General features: G+C 37.7%; 1 protein-coding gene across 4 annotated transcripts in view; it reads left to right on the top strand.

Moving 5' to 3' along the window:
* LOC150099794 (DNA polymerase kappa-like) overlaps window positions 1-18,032 on the top strand; it is a 201,522-nt gene that overhangs the window by 74,837 nt on the left and 108,653 nt on the right. For all 4 annotated transcript variants that reach the window (XM_090403394.1, XM_090403392.1, XM_090403393.1 and 1 more), the window contains exon 5: window positions 3,973-4,402. In XM_090403394.1, coding sequence (XP_090259520.1) covers window positions 3,973-4,402 — 430 coding nt within the window. The remainder of the gene's footprint in view (window positions 1-3,972; window positions 4,403-18,032) is intronic.

The raw sequence follows: 18,032 nt of genomic DNA, 5'->3' as shown, positions 1-18,032 counted from the left end.
TGTTCCACAGGTTTTCCATTCACAACACAGTTGACATTTTCAATGATTCTGCCTATTTTCATTGTCTTTGTCTTTTTATTGCTGACCTTCATACCATATCTATTACAACAGCTATTCAATTTAGTCAGAGAATCTTGCAGACTTGTAGCGGATTTATTTAGAAGTATAACATCATCCGCATAAAGCAAAGAGCTGACATTAACATCTCCAATTTTGATATCAGGTTTAATACCACATTCCTTCATAATGTGATCCATATAGATAATGAATAACAGAGGGGATAACGTACATCCTTGTCTCACACCAGATTTAACATTAAACCATCTTCCTGTACTTCCTTGAATTCTAACTGCAGACTCACAACTCAAATAAAGACTAAGTATTGCTTGATATAATGCCCCATTGACACCATATAACTGCAGCGTATTGAATAGCTTCTCTCTTGGCACCTTGTCATATGCCTTTTCCAAATCGACAAAACTTAAATACAGATCTTTGTTATATTCCCATGCTTTCTCGACTATTTGTCGTAAAGTGAAGATCTGATCCTGACAGCCTCTATTTGGCCTGAATCCAGCTTGTTCTTCACCAAGCTTTTCTTCCACAATTCTTCTCAACCGTTTCTCAAGTATACTTGCATAGATCTTGCCAGGAACACTCAGTAGGGAAATACCTCTGTAATTCTCACATTCAGTTTTATTTCCCTTTTTATATATGGGTACTATGAGAGCTCTACTCCAATCATCGGGAATTCGTCCCTCTGTCCAGGCTTTCTGAACTATGCAGTGCAGCCACTGTAAGACTCTTATACCACCATACTTCAGCATTTCTGGTCGAATATCATCTACTCCTGCTGCCTTTCCACATTTCAAGCCTTTGATGGCTTTTTCTACTTCAAGTATGGATATGTATTCCTGACTGCATGCCTGGTCAGTGTTTTTTATCACTGTGCTGTCATCACTGCTTGTTTCATTTAGCAGTTTTTCAAAGTAATTACTCCATACTTCAAGGATATCTTTTTCTCCTGTTTTCATTTCACCTTTATCATCTCTAATTCCTTTTACAGCACTCTTTCCTCCATTCCTAAGCTTTTTCAACAACCTCCAGAATATTTTGCCACCTTCTTGATATTTATTTTCTATATTCTTGCCAAAGTCCTCCCATGACTTTTGTTTATCTAGTTTTACACACTGTTTAGCTTTCTTACATTTGTCTCTGTATTCTGTAAGAGTAAAAGCTGACTTATTTGCCAGGAACTTTTGATATGCTTTCTTCTTTTCCTTCACTGCCTCTTTAACTTCCTGTGTCCACCAGGGAGTTCTGATTTTTTTATCTTTGCACACAACCTCACCACATGCCTCTCTGGCAGAATCAATCAATGTTTCCTTTAGAGTTTGCCACTGAATCTCCAAGGTTTGATTCCTGTTCTCAAACTCTTTCATTTTCTTTTCAATAATATTTCTGTATTTTAGTCTACAGTTTACATCTGAGAGCTGCTCAACTTTTATTCGCTTTAAAACTTTCTTACATGTTATTCTTTTCAATATGAAATTCAATTTTATCCTGCTCAAGACTAAATAGTGATCACTTCCAATTTCAAATCCTCTGTACACTCTGGTGTCCTGCACCAGGGAGAAAACATCACTATCAACAATAACATAGTCAATGAGACTTTTCTTATTCCTAGCCTCTTCTCTCCATGTGAATTTGTGCACATTTTTATGTTGGAACATGGTGTTAGTAATAACCAGTCCATGTCCTGAGCAGAAATCCAACAGATATTTGCCATTATTATTAGCTTTGCTCTTTTCTCCAAATTTTCCCAAAATATTTTTGTATGTCTCACAATCATTTCCTACTCTACTATTTAGATCCCCAACAAGGACCAACTTTTCCTTTTTCATTGTGTCAGTTGCTTTTTCTAAAGCCTCAAAAAATTCCTCCACTTCTACCTTAGTAGAACCTTCTGTGGGACCATAGGCACAAATAAGTCTCATTGTCCAGTTCCCCATTCTCATATTTGCCCACATTACTCTACTTGAGACTGACTGCCATTCAAGAAGATTAGCCTCGTATTTTGTGTTGAATACTATGGCTACTCCTTCTTTTCCTTGATTGTTATTGCCTGAATATAACATTTTGTATTTATTGCTCAGAAAGATCTCACCAGTTTTGGTCTTTTTTGTTTCAGTCACCCCTATTATGTCGATCTGGTACTTATCTAATTCCTCAGCTAGCTCCATTTCTTTGCCATTCAGGCTTCTTACGTTGATAGTACCGATCTTTAACTCTGGTGATGTTGAGTTGGGGTTTGTTTTCAGATTTGTTCCAGTAGCTGACTTTTCGCTGTTCGCCCTGGTTCCCTGGCAAAAACAACGGGGGCCTTGTTTAACCGGGCGACGCCCCAGCCGGCATGAAATTTTGTCATGTTGTACCATCATTTTTTATTTTGGTTTAACCAATAAGAATACAATTTGGTCGGCTAAATCCCAAATTGCCAGCCCATCCTCGTTCGTTCAGTATCAAAGTAGATACCCAACAGGGTGCACCACGAGAAGGTGAGGATTGGACATTAGGTCAGAAGCCCTGGTCGGTTCTCCGCATTCCTTTAAAGGCTATGTGGAGGTCTCCTCTCAGTTATACAGCTTTGACCCTTAAGCACCCCTGTCAAATAAGTGTCAAAATTAAATAATGTAGTCAGCTGATAAATCTAGTTACTAACTTTGGTTCCAGAGCAGTGGGTGTCCATTTATCACTTTTAACCAGAACCAAATAAACATTGCAGCAAGAGGATTTCACAATTGGCAAGCGATGCAGACCGTTTTTTTTTTTTTTCTTTCTTTTTTTCTTTTAAATAAATAAAATTGTTAAATGTTGCTAGTTTATATGTTAGCATTCTAATAATGAATGCATAAAAATAAGCTTTCCTGACTGTTCCTTTTTCAAGAAAATATAGATGTTATTTAACAAAAATTTTTAAATTAAAAATATTCATTTATTATTTTTTTGTGGAGACTTGCTCAAATAAAATATAATTAATACATAAACACAACTATTCATTGTATTTAAAAATAAAAACTTGAAGAAATTTTAAGAAATTTAAAAATGAATGCTTCGTTTGGCTTCCTGTTCTTAAACAAAACACAAATCCATTTATGGGATTATGCTAAGTTAACTTCATGAATAGCTACATCCTTAGTGAAAGAATAGGTAGGTGGGGGATAGGCATTTCTTGTAAGCGAAATTCAGTTTTATGCTTTATTAAATGAAGTTCTTCAGTTATTTCTGTAGATATCTTGGCATTCTTGTACAGCTGGAAAGGAGTGACTCATGTTCTTTTTAAAGAAAGGATCACTTTTTTTGCCTATTTCAGCTTTAGCATCTCATTAACTAAATGCATATGGGAATCAGTTCAGTACACCATGAATTCCTAAACAAATCTCAAAATTTCCTTCACATTTTGCACTGTGAGTTCTTTTGTAGTCTCTCTCTGTGTGTGTGTGTGTGTGTGTGTATATATATATATATATACATACATATATATATATATATATATAGCATTATATATTTATAGCATGCTATCTAACCAACATAAAATAGCTTGTTTAAGTTAATGTGTGAGGAAAGTCACTCAGCAACTGGAACTTTATTTCAGTGAAGCAAAAGTGTTTTAAATCTAGCTAGGTTATTACTTTCTGAATCTAAGTAATTTGGCTTGGGAAAAAAAAAAAGTTTTGAATGTAGTCATTTTATCATGTTATTATTCAGAATATATTGAAAATTTGTTTTGGTACCAAATGCAGACTTGTAATAAATTGATATTCCGAATGAAACATTATTATATAATTCTCATGTGTTGAAAAAAAAATTATTTATTTATTTTTTAGATTTTAGCATAATGCCATTACAAATATATTATTATAGTGTTTTATAGACACAGAAATCTATAATCAAATTTTAATTTGTTTACAGTCTACCTCAAACTACCATGCACGGAAGTTTGGAGTGCGAGCTGCAATGCCTGGATTTATTGCAAAAAGACTTTGTCCTGATCTTATAATTGTTCCTCCAGATTTTGAAAAGTACAGAAATGAGAGTCATAAGATACGAGAAATATTAAAAACCTATGATCCAGATTTTGTAGCAATGGGTTTAGATGAAGCTTATTTAGACTTAACTGACTATTTGTATAGGGAATTACATAAAAATTATAATAAATTTGATGAAACTCAGCAAAAAGACGATTTTTCAGATGATAGTGAAAGCAGTTTTTTCAATAGTGATTTTACTACTGAGCTGCAAGGACTGGTTAATATGAGAGATTTAGAACAATTTGCATGTGACACAGTTCGAGAAATCCGTGAAAAGATATTTCAAGCCACACAGTTGACTGCCAGTGCAGGTAGGATATCCTTAAAAGTACAATTGTGGTAATACATTTTTTCCCATGGCTTTAATGTAATTGCAAAATATTTTTAGTAATCCTTTTGTAATAATAGTGTAAGTAATCTTTTAATTTAAAAACTTATTGCATAAAGTGAGTTTACTGAAGTCTGCATTATTTTTGTTCTAAATGTATTATTATTATTTATTTACTTATTTTATAATAAGTAAATAAATAATAATAATACATTAATTTTGTAGTTGTCATCATTAATTTTCCTAATATGTATAGTGTGTGCAGGATATTATAATAGTACTTCTTCTTCTTCTGCAGCTTCTCCCACTTAAGTGGGGTCACTGTTGATGATGAGTCTCCTCCACATCCTCCTGTCTTGGGCTGTCACCACATCCAAGTTCTTCATCCTCAAGTCCTCTTCTACCAGCTCCCTCCATCTCTTCTTTGGCCACCCACACTTCCTTCCTCCTTCCTTGCACATCCATCTGCATGACCCTTCTTCCCACATATTTGTCCTCCCTCCTCATGACATGACCAAACCATCTCAACCTTGCCTCCTGTATCTTCGCTCCTAAGTTCATAACTTTCACTGTTTCCCTCACATAGTCATTTCTCAGATGATCCTTTCTGGTCACACTGCACATCCACCTAAGCATTCTCATCTCTGCTACTTCCATCCTGCTGATGTTATTTTTCCTCAGGGCCACAGTTTCTATAGCATACGTCATAGCTGGCCTCACTACTGTCCTATAGATTTTGCCTTTCAGATTGATCGGTACCCTCTTATCGCATAACACTTCAGCCATCTTCCTCCAGTTCCTACAACCCGCTTGTAGCCTGCATCCCACTTCCTTCTCAGCTCCTCCATCTTCTTCCACTGTCAAACCTAAGTATCTAAAGTCTCTCACCTTCCTGATGACATTTCCTTCCAGATCCAGATCTGTCTCCTGGCTGCCACCCACTGTGCAACACATATACTCTGTCTTACTTCTGCTCAGTCTCATACCTCTCTCTTCCAGTACTTTTCTCCATCTTTCCAGTTTAGTTCCTGCTTCTTCTCTTGAATCTGCACACAGCAAGATGTCATCTGCATACAACATCTCCAAGGTGCATCTTCTCTCACCTCCTCCGTCACCACCTCCATCACAATATTAAACAGAAACGGACTTAATGCTGACCCTTGATGCAAGCCAACTGTTATTTGAAAACTTTCTGTCTGTCCCAAACAGGTCCGAACACTTGTCTTCACATTTCTGTACATCTCCCACACCAACCTGACATATTTCTCCAAAACCTTCTTCTCCCTCAGACACCTCCAGACTTCTTGCATTGGCACTGTATCGTATGCTTTCTCCAGATCAATAAATGCCAGATGTAGCTCCCGTTGTTTCTCTCAAAACTTTTCCATCATCTGCCATAACCCAAAGATAGCATCTGTTGTTGATCTACCAGGCATGAAGCCAAATTGTTCCTTTGCAGTCTCCACCTCCTTCCTCAATCTTCCATCAAGAACCCTTTCTAGGATTTTCATTGTGTGGGACATCAACTTTATTCCTCTGTAATTTTTACAGTCTTGTGCATCCCCTTTACCCGTGTAGATGGGGACAAGAGTACTTTCCCTCCATTCCTCGGGTATATTTTCCTGTTGGCAAACTTTCATGAACAGGTCCCACAGCAGGTCAATTCTCTCTTCCCCAGTGCCTTTCATGCCTCCACTAGAATCCTGTTGGGGCCCACCGATTTTCCATTCCTCATCCTCTTCATTGCCTCTGTCACTTCCACTCTACTGATGTTCTGCACCATCCCCTCAGAAGGCTGCCCATCTTCTTTGTTAGTCCTTGCATTTTCCTCATTCAAAAGTCCCTCAAAGTATATTCTCCATCTGTTTCTTATGTCCACATCCCTCCATAATATTCCTTCAACATCTTTGATCCACCTCACATGTAAGATGTCCTTTGCTGCTTTATTTCTACATTTCACTAGTTGGTAAATTTTTCTCTGTCCTTCCTTTGTTTCTAATTGATCATACAGATCTCGATATGCCATGGCCTTCGCCTGTGCTGCAACTCTCTTGGCTTCTTGCTTTCTCTCTCTGTCTTCTTCCACTCTTGACTCATCCCACTTCCGCTTTGCCTTCCTCTTAGCTGTCACTGCTACTTGTACATTATTATTCCACCACCAACCCTCCTTCTGCTCTCTAATCTTTCCAGATGTCTCACCAAGCGCCTCGATTGCGCAGCTCACGATTACTTTTGAATTATGTTTCCACCAATCTTGTACACTTTCCAGTCCATCCGAAATCCTCTCTAACACCCCCTCCCTAAAACAATTCCTCACACTCTCTTCTTTTAAGCGAAACCACTTAATTGTCTTCATTCCATGGCTTCCAGAGGTTCTTCTTCGATCTTATTTTAAAGTCTGCGCACAGCAGTCGGTGTTGCTGTGCCACTTGATCTGTTGGAATTACTTTACAATTTGTCACAACCTTAAGATGTTTTCTTCTAGTCAAAATGTAGTCAATTTGGGAACTGTTGTTACCACTCCTAAATGTTATCAAATGTTCTTCTCTCTTGTAGAAAAACGAGTTCACAATTGCCAGCTCAAAACGCTACTGCAAAGTCCACAACCCTCTCTCCTTCCTGGTTCATCATTCCCACTCCGTGGCCACCATGCACCCTTTCACAGTCTCTATTCTGTCTCCCTATGTGTCCGTTCAAGTCTCCTCCGACATTCACCATCTCGTTTTCTTTCAGTTCCCTCATTTTTTCATCTAACACATTCCAGAACTCATCTTTCTCCTCTGCTGTACATCCAACTTGTGGGGCATATAAACATAATACGACCACCCATTCTTCTCCAAGACCCAAGTTCATTCGCATGATCCTGTCATTCCTTCTACCCACTTCCAGTGCTTCGCCCTTCATTCTGCCACACACCACAATTCCTACACCATTTCTTCCCTCGTTATTCGCTCCAGAGTAGAACAATTTGTATCCATCTCCCAGTTTCTTTGCCTTTCCTCCCTTCCACCTTGTCTCCTGCACACATAAAATGTCCAACTTCCTCTTCCTCATCATGTCTGCCACCTCTCTTCCCCTTCCAGTCATGCTTCCAACATTCAGTGTTCCCACTCGCAACATCCTCTCCACCTGCTGGGCTCACTTCTTTAACCGCACCTGCCCTTGATGCAGTAGCCCTTGTTGACTTCTTGCAGCTGTAGGGCGATGTGGCTGCACGTCACTTAAGGGGTATGCCCTAGCCCTTATATAATTTTCTCTTTGACTCATATCATAGCTAGAGCTGGCAGTGAAGTTTTATGACTGGATGCCCTTCCTGACATCAACCCTTGCCATTTATCCGGGCTTGGGACCGGCACCTATTGAGGCTAGCTTGCCTCCTTCGGTGGCTGCATAAGACGAAATGACTTAGCAAGATAGGAAAGATTCACCCCTAGCCCTCGAATACTCTAATAGCATCAGGGGAAGGAGCAAGAAGAGGAGAAAGAAGCAAAGAAAGAAGGGGAGGGACCAGTCTACAGAATAATATAACAGATGTATATTACATGAAGGCATGGTCTAGCATCTGGTACCTAGGATTTGCCATGCCCGTACTCACTAATGTGAGCCCTTGAGGTTATATTATAATAGTACTACATGAAAAATTTACATCATTACTAATATGCTATTGACAATTTCCCTCCAGATTATGTTATCTGTCAATACTCCATTACTGTCATAACTTGAAATTTTTCAGCAAATGACAATATATACTAAAATATTAATAAAAAAACTTTAATCAATACATTCCAATATTTCGGCAATGTTACATTGCCATCTTCTGGGAACATAAAACTATGATATGTGCATGCAGGCACTAACAATGAGCAGATGAGGGTTGAAGTAGACAACTGGCATTGGTCCTAGAGTCCTAAAGGTGTACCCCTAGCAGGTTAAATTGGATTGTCTTGGCTATTATTAAAGAAAATAAATTTTAAGAGTGCAAAAAACAACAACTGGACCTTTGTGACTCTCTGGTAAACTCTGAATAAAACATTGATTCAGCTTGTAAGGCATGCAGTGAATTTGTTTACAAGGATAGATAAATTTGAACTTCATCGTTGACACACACAGTTAAATATGCAGACTTATAAAAGAAGAAAGCATATTGAAAGTGCTTGGCAAATAAACTAAGAGATCTCCTGAGATAATACAGAGAAAAATGTATGAAAGCAAAGGAATTTATAAAACTAACAAAAGTCATGGGAAGACTGATGATAGGAATGCAGAAAATAAGTATCACAAAGATGGATGCCAAAAAGTTCTGGAGATTATTGATATTGATGGAGGAAAGAGTAGAGTAAAATGAATCAGAGATGATGAAGGTGACATAAAAACTGAAGATAAAGATATTCTGGATGTCTAGTGCAATTACTTTCCAAGAATGTTAAATGGAAAAAGCAGTGACAGAGGTAGAAAATATTGAAGCAGAATGCAGTCAGGAATACATATCAGTACTTGAGGTAGGAAAAGCCATCAGAAATGTGGAAAAGTAGCTTGAGTAGATGATATCCAACAAGAAATACTCAATTATGAAGATATAGAGGTTTTGCAATACTTGCACTGCATAATTCATATCATTGTAGACAGGTTGAATTCCATTCCAGGTGGTTGGGTTTAGAGTGTTGTAGTACCCATGTATAAAAAAGGAAATAAAACTGCAAGCAAGCATTCTTAAGAAGACAGAAAAATTGTGGAGGAGATACTCTAAGAAGAAACACCTAGGAAAAATTAGAAAAATAAGGTTGTCAGGATGAGATAATTACCTGATGCTGATAATTACTTAAGGGATAATTACCTGAGAGGGCATGTAATGGAAAATACTAGAGTTTCAAGAGTGCTTGATCTAGTAATTGCATCTGAGAATTAGTCGTTAATGAATATGACCACGTTGCCACCAATTGGTTAGAGTGATCATATGGTCTTGACCTGGGAGATGCTAAACGAGTGGAATTTTCAGGGTATATGTGGAATTACTGGGCTGATAAGTATGAGAAGCTTGGGAGATTGCATGGATCAGTGCCATTTGCATGTGAAACTGCAAGGGCTGGATGTTGATAGTGCACGAGAAGGAGAGTTTGAGGGAAGTAATGGCAGATTGCATACCTGGAGTCAGGAGAATAAATCAAGTGGGAGTTAAATGAATGAATAATACCATCAAGCTGGAGCTGCAAAAAAGAAACAGTTGTGGAGGGAATTTAAGGAGAAAGGTCACTTGCAGCTGCATGAACAATACAAGGCATAGGCTAGAATGTGGCAAGAAAGGCAAAGCAGATTATGAAAGGAAGTTAACAGTGCAGTCCAAAGAGAATCCCAAACAATTCTTTTGATATGCTGGTAAAAGAAAGAATGTGGCAGTATGATTTTAAGGAATGCTGATAGTAGGGAGATAACTGAATCAGTTGAAGTAGTAGATTTACTAAGTGAACACTTTGCAAGAGTATATCATCCAGGTGGTGATATTGCAGGAACAAGAGGGACAAAGGCTTATATGAGAACTTAGGTAAATGAAATGGAGATGCATAGAATATTACAGAACCTTAATGTGAATACACCTGTGGGATTGTATATGGTATACCAGCTCAAGTTTTACGTGAAGCGGCAAAGGAATTGTCAGTTGCCTTGACCATATTGTTTAATCTAAGTTTCAGCTCTGGATTGGTCCCGAGGGGATGGAAAGAGGGGAAAATAGTTCCATTGCATAAAGGAGGCTCAGACTGATGTAGCAAATTATTGACTGATCAGCATATTAGGAATCATCAAAGTATTGGAGAAGTTGGTCAAGAGCAAAATACAGGAATGGATAGATGGAAATAGGATACTGTATGGGGGACAACATGATTTTGTGAAGGGTAGATAATGCCTCAATAACTTGCTCACGTTTCATACTACAGTGACAGCTGAGTTAGATAAAGGTAACTGGTTTACAGTGATATTGCTGGGCTTTACAAAGGCCTTTTACAAGATATCACATGGAATTCTAATCAGTAAACTGCAGCAGATGGGGGTGGATGTAGGGTTGGTGAGATGAATAGCAGGGTGGTTGATGGAGAGATATCAGAAAGTAGTTTATTCAGGAGTAGAGTCCAATTGAAATAGTAGATTCTGAACCTGTGACTAGTAGCATAACACAAAAACAGGGTTCTGTTTTTGGACCGCTACTGTTTAATTTTTTCATTAATGATATAGGAAAGGATCAGAGAGGAACTGCTCAGTTATTTGCTGATGATGCAAAGTTGGGTAGAGCAATAGTTAATACAGATGATGTTAAAATTTTGCAGGAATGATTTGGATAAATTGGCAGACTGGGCAAAGGTGTCAGTTTAATTGGCAAAGTGTAAGATTATGCATTTTGGGGTGAAAAGATTACCAGTGATATACCACATTGGTGGAACTGTACTCCTGGAAATTGACGAAGCCAGAGACTTCGGATTGTTAGTGGATTGGGAGTTAAAGTTTAGGGGGCACATAGCAAAAGTTACTAAAGCATTTCATCAGATCACTTGGTTACTAAAGAATACTTTGACAAGCAGACACAAGCAGATGATTGAAACTCTTTATTGAGCCTTGATAAGACATGCAGATCTGGGTGCCAGGGTTTCTTGGCAACGAGGAGGAGGAGGTGGAGTGGATTTCATATCCAGTAATAATTGTGTGTATTTAAGGAAGGAAAGTAACTTGAAATCTTTTCTTCCAATATTGTTAAATGTTCTGTTGTGTGCAAAAGCATAGATTCGTACTTGGCTTCCATAGATATGCAAAGTTTTTTAAAAAGGCATGCTTTAAGGTCTTGACTTGATGTATTTTACCATATTTACAACTTGTTCTAGTACAAGTTGTAATATTGCCGGTAATGTTTTTGAAATCAGGGATTCTCTGTGCAAAAAACAGTATGTAGATATAATATTTGGGTTTATTTTCTTTGCAAGGGTAACAAATCCTTTAATAGAGCCTACCATTGATGGAGCACCATCATACAAATTCCTACACATAGCTCCCATGAAATTTAAAAATTTTTTAAAAATTTCATGGGAAATTTTATAATTTCTATGCTGCAGAGAACTTGGTAAGTTCTCTGCAGCATAGAAATTGATTCACTATTTCGTTTTTATTAGTGAAACGAATGAATCCTAGTATATGAGCTTTATCACTAATATCAGTGGACTCATCAATTTGTAAAGCAAAATGTTGTCTGGAAAGTTTATTGGTAACTGTTTTCTCAATATCATCTGACATATCTTTAATTTTATTTTTTATTGTATTGTCCGAATGAGGAATTTTCATAGTTTCCTTTTTTACTTCATCGCTAAACATAATGTTTACTATTTCACAACATACTGATAAAATAAGAGACTCTGCTATAGTATGTGGCTTTAATTTTACAGCAATTAATTCAGCTACCTTATATGATGCAAGTTTTGCCTTATTGGAAATTTTAAGTCTTTTCAGAATATTTTACTTGTTCAACTTGCATGTCCAACAATCTCTTTAGTTTTTGAAGCAAGATTGGCGTGCTTCGTAGTAAAGTGGCATTTCAACTTAGCAGGAACCATTGCTCTATTGGATAGGTTTTCCCCTCATACAAGACACTGGGGAATAGGACCTTCTTCTTCACTGGTCCATGTAAAACCGAAACTTAAATATTCGTCCGAATATTGTCTATTAATTTTTCTTATTTTACTACGTATAATGCTGTCTTTTGTATGAGACATATTTGCAGCAACGTCATTACTACTACTTCCAGTTGTACTTATCCCATCATTAATATTTGCCTCAGAATCACGTTCTTGTTTAATAATATATTTATTCATTGTGTGCTGCTATGATGTTAGACAACACACATCACTGAATTACTATAACAGAGACGCTCCTCCCAACCCCTCCTGCAAACACATGACCTGTAAATGATATTCTATTGGTTTAGAAGTCAATGTACATAGCAGTCTTCAGTTGTTAGGATCAGAGTAGCCAATTACACTCAGAGCTGTGTCATGTGACATCTTTCACTTGTAACCAGTTCGTGGTACATCGGTTAAGAGCCATTGAGGTAGAGTGACCAAAGAAATGATTGTCATGTGGTACAAAAGGTGTGAAAATGAAAGAAAAAATGAGTGGGGGGGTATGAAAGTGCAATAATTGGAAATAACAAGAAGGCTATTTCCAATTAATTCAATTAATTATTGAATCTCATTATTGGAGATTCAATAATGAGAGGTATACTTAATGGGAAAGTGATGAAAGCCTGTTTCACAGGTGCAAAGATCAAGGATGTTAAGTGAAGCTGAAACAGTTGATTGTTTTGGCAGAAGCAAATGATTTGCTCCTGCCAAAAGAGAGAAATATGCAATAAAGGAGGATATGAAAGAGTTGTTGAAGCAAAAATGAAGACTAAGTAGGTAAAGGTTGTGAGTCTGCTGCCTCACTATGATAGGACAGAGCTGAGAAGTAGATCCATGATTGCTGAGAAGATTGTGCAAGAGGAATGGTGTTTAGATGTTTGGAGGAATTGTTTAGTGAGACTTTAGAAGTGCAAAACCAGGAAAACTAGCGATATTAGGGAAGATGCAATGAAGCATGTGTCTGGCCACCCCTGGAATAAATGAGTGTTGTGTGTGTGTGCGCGTACATGCACAGAAATGATTATGCAATGCTGAATGTTTCAGAGTCAAATTGGTTGGTAATGACATTACACAAGGGTAACCGTGGGTCCAAGAGGAAGTTGAAATGCATGTACATGAATGCCAGAAGTATCAGAAATAAGGGAGAGAAGTTTTTGGTATTAATTAGTTCAACTTGGCCAAAACTTATAGGCATCAGTGAGACCTAATTGACAGAAAATGATATAGTTACAGGGATAGAAGGTAAAGAGAATTGTAATTTCAGGGAGGAAATAGAACAGGAGGTGGGGTATTGCTTATCATAACTGAACTTCAACCAGCAAAATTAGAAGTTAAAGAAATTATTAGGTCTTTGGGAGATGCTTCATTTGAGGCTCTCTTGTGTGAGAGAGGGGACAGTAGTACAAAATATACAGAGTCTGTCAAAAAAAATGTATACACACTTCAGCAAAAGAAAAATCTGTATAAAAATTTGAATACTAAATTTATACAGACATCAAGGGATGAATACAAGTTATCTTTGACTTCTACAATTACACAAGGTTCTCAAAGTGGTTACCATTAGTGTTCAGACACATATTATTACAGCAAACTGTTGCTTGGGCAACATTGGCCGATTGTCCAGTGGGATTGCTGTGCATGCCGTTTCAATTTCTTCCGAAGGGCCACCAGTATAGCAGGTTTTCTATGATACACTACATCCTTAAGTGTTCCCAATAGGTAGAAGTCCAAGGGTGTTAAATCATCTTATTTATCCTATCCATTGTCCTTGCAAACTCTCATTAAGGTAAGCTCTCACGTCTCGGTAGTATTGTGGTGGTGCACCATCTTGTTGGAAGAGAAATTGATCATTCCCATAAAATGTATGAATGGCAGGTAAAATGGATGTGCATAACATGTTTAGGTACACTTGACCGGTAACAGTACCTTCAAAGAAGAATGGTCCTATTAAACCCCTAGATGACAATCCACACCAGACATTGTGCCCTTTTAAATTGACTGCCTTGTCCACATGAATGCCTGGATTTTCTGGAGCCCAGTAAACAATTATGCCGATTCAGTGTTCCATTAAGCTTAAATTGTGCTTCATCAGACCAAGCCATCTTCCTCACAAACTCCTCATGTATCATGTGTTGAAATACTGCATTCTTCAATCAGGATCGTCTTCATTCATTGCATGTAATAATCTTGGGATGTAAACTTTCCATTTAGCTGCTTTAAGAATGCGCCGTATGCTTGCACTGTTAACTCCTGTCTTGCATGCAGATTGTGTGGTAGACTTCTGTGTCGAGCATGTAAACTGTTTCAACACCATAGCCAAGGAAGCAGGACTTGTTGCTGTGCAAGGCCTTCTGGATCTTCCCTTCTGCACATCACACACAGTACCATGGGTCTCAAACTTATCACGAATATGTGCAGTTATCAGGCATGTTGAAGGTTGTGTTGCAAACTCATGCCTCTATTGTCATTGAACTTCAACAATATTCTCAAATTTAAAATACCACTTTAAAATGCTCTTGCATTCCTTGAACGGCAATCATGTGCAATATTTTGTTTGACTGTCTTACCGGTCACATGTTGATGCTAGTATTCATGTGCATAAAGACATCTTTTGAGAGAACATCATACTACACATCGCTACCATAATTCAATCCAATTTCAAAAAGTCCATAGATGACATCTGTTAAACTGCGTATTGTTGGTTACTGTTATAGACCAGGGGTTTCACAATTGCTCTGCTTGCACACTGGGTGCAAGCTGAGAAATTATTATGGGGGGGCTTCAACTATGAGAACATAGATTGGAAGCAGAATTTATACAGTTACTAAGGGGTAACTTAGTAACAACATTAACTTTATCTGAAACAACATTAACTAGAGAGGACCAGGGGTTTGAGAGTGTGCTGGATCTGGTAATAGCATCATGAGATGTATCCATAACTAAGGCAAATTCCTGGAGAGAATAACCATGCAGTCTTGTTTCTAGGTGGCTGCTAAACATGTGGAATTCTATGTCAAGAAAAGGTTTATGTTGAACTATAAAGCCAGTAATTATGACAGATTTAGGTGGCATCTTAGAACAGTGCCATGGCTTGAGAAGCTATCATGAAAGAATGTCAATAGTGCATGGGAAGTGGTTAGGGCATATTTGAGAGAACCAGTTTCAGACTGCATACCCACAATAATGGGATAAACCAAGTGAAGATTAAGTGGATAAGTGGGAGTATAAAGCAAAGAGAAGCAAAAAAGGAAATAATGTGGAGGAAATATAAAGAAAAATGGTTATCGGTATACTCGTGAGCAGTACAAAGCGCAAGCAAGAAGGTTGACTAATATAGTAAGGCCAAATGAGAGAAAACTACCTGAGTATGCAGAATTAAATCCCAAAGAGTTGCTGAGTGATCATTTTGCAAAGGTGTATTATCAATGGAGAGATTTTGCAGTTGCTGTTGTGACAGAGAGGCATGTCATAATTGAGCTAGATGAACAGTAGATGTTCAGCATATTGAAAAATATACAGCAGTGTGACTGGATGGCATGTCAGCCCTTGTGCTACATGAATGTGTAAAAGAGTTGACGTTGCCTTGGACGAAGTTGTTCAATCTAAATTTTTTAATACGTGAATGTGTAAGAGAATTGGCATTGCCTCGGATGAAGTTGTTCAATCTAAATTTTTCAATATGGCAAATAGAAAATTAGGGCTCACCATTGGAAGTTGTGTAAGAGTGTATGGACTAGATTTTTTTGCATGGAGAATAATAAATGAGTGGAATAGATCGCTTTTGAGTTCCTTCCCTGACAGTGAATGAGTTTAAAGTGAGATATGTTAAATTTTTGTCTATAAAAGTTAGCCTGTGTCTACCACGATAAGTCTCCCGACTCAATAGAGATACTATATAATAATAATGAATAATTACTGATATGAATTTAGGTATTGAGCATCAGCAAGTTTTGGTTTTGTTGTGGGCTGAGTTGATTTATATAAGTTCACAATATTTATATAATTTGACATGAATTCTTTATCTTCAAATGTTTCAGGGACCCTAACAAGGTCCAAACCAAGTACTGATATTGTAGATACATTATTTGATAACAGAAGTAAGAAAGAAAGGATACGTGATACCAGCATAAATATACCAGTGTTTCATCCATGCAACAGATGAAAAGCCAATGGAGAAAATGTTGCCCTTTTTTTTTCATTCAAAAGGGTTTCCAAAACAGTTAAGAAACTAGATTCCTTGTGTAAACATCATGTTACCAACATTCTGAAAAACTGCTGAGAGAATCATCAGTGGATGAAATACCAATCACAGCAAAACTTCATAAAACACACTCAGTTCTTGTAGAGGAGTGATATCAGAATGGGATCTTTTTGATGTTCTTGATGAGGAGATATGTTCTGAGCTTCAAAATCAGGGAATGACCGGTATGAGGTACATTCTGATATGTAGGGATGGTCACCTGATTCCAGCGAGGAACATCATCCTTGCTTTTGATACACCTAAACCTCCAACATCTGTAAAAGCAGGGAATCTCAACTCTCCTGCTAGACTATACATACCTAATCCATTAAGACGCTTTAAATGTCAGAAATATGGACATGCCCAAACTACCTTGTCATTGGTCTACCACCTGTGCCCGATGTGGTAGTAAAGAGCATGATAACAAATCTTGCTCTGCAAAGAAAGCTAAATGTATCAACTTTTAGGGAGATTATCCAGCTTACCCCCCCCCCTCTTATGCATGACAGAAGTGAAAAGATGAAAAAAAAAAATGCAAAAGATTAAAATGGCACGAAATATATCAGAAGTTGACCACCATGATACCTGTCCCGAAATTCTATTATGCTGAGAAGGTGGCAGTTTGGAAAATGCCAACAGCATCTCAAACTTGTATGTCTATTCCATCATCTGATAATTTCGCCATACCTGAACTTCATGAAAAATTTTTAGAAAAAATTTTCCTATTGTTTTGACTTTGTAAACTTGTCTGATTATTGGGAGACTGAGGGCTAACCTTTGTCATGTTTATATTTATCAATTGATTTTGGGAAGTATGGACAGTCAGCATCCATATCTTCCTCTGGAAAAATATTCAATATCTGATGTGTCAGTATCCATAATTAAATTTAATTTACTGACTGATCCTGACATATCAGATGTATTGAATATTTTTCCAGAGGAAGATACTGTCCATACTTCCCAAAATCAGTTGATAAATACAGGGTGTCCCAAAATTCATGCAAGAAGTAATTTTGATAGGAAACACAGGTTTTTAATTAAAAATTGTAATTTCTTATTGATTCATAAAGTATACAGTATAGGGTTATGCATGAATAGCATATCGGGTAAATGGCCTCCACGGTTTTGCTGGCACATACGTACTCTTTTGTCGAAATTTTCGATACAGCGCTCAATTTCCTCCTTCAAGGCGTGGGTGGTCGTGGGCTTGTTGGCATAAACCTTAGACTTCAAAAAACCCCAAAGAAAAAAGTCCAACGACATTAAGTCACATGATCTGGGCAGCCAATTCTGATCACCAAAACGGGAAATTACACGACCAGGAAATGACTCATGCAGTAATTGAATTGTTTCTCGGGCAGTATGGCATGTGGCACCGTCTTGTTGAAACCACATGTCGTCCACATTCATATCTTGCAATTTAGGCATAAAAAACTGGATTGTCATGTCGCGATAGCGAGCACCATTAACTGTTATTGCCTTACCAGCTGCATTTTCGAAGAAGAATGGACCGATGAATGCCTCCAGCCCAAAATCCACACCAAACAGTGACACGCTGTGGATGCATTTGTTTCTCAACAATCACTCTTGGATTTTCTGAACCCCAAATGCGACAAGTTTGTCGATTAACGAAGCCATCAAGATGAAAACGAGCCTCATCGCTGAAGATGATTTTGTTCGAAAAATAAGCATCCACTTGTTGTGTTCGATAATCCATT

Source organism: Typopeltis vanoorti, chromosome 14 (genome assembly GCF_054136105.1).
Source record: "Typopeltis vanoorti isolate ZY-2024b chromosome 14, IOZ_Tvanoo_1.0, whole genome shotgun sequence".
In the NCBI taxonomy this organism is placed as follows: Eukaryota; Metazoa; Arthropoda; class Arachnida; order Uropygi; family Thelyphonidae; genus Typopeltis; species Typopeltis vanoorti.
This window is presented reverse-complemented; position numbering and strand designations above follow the sequence as displayed.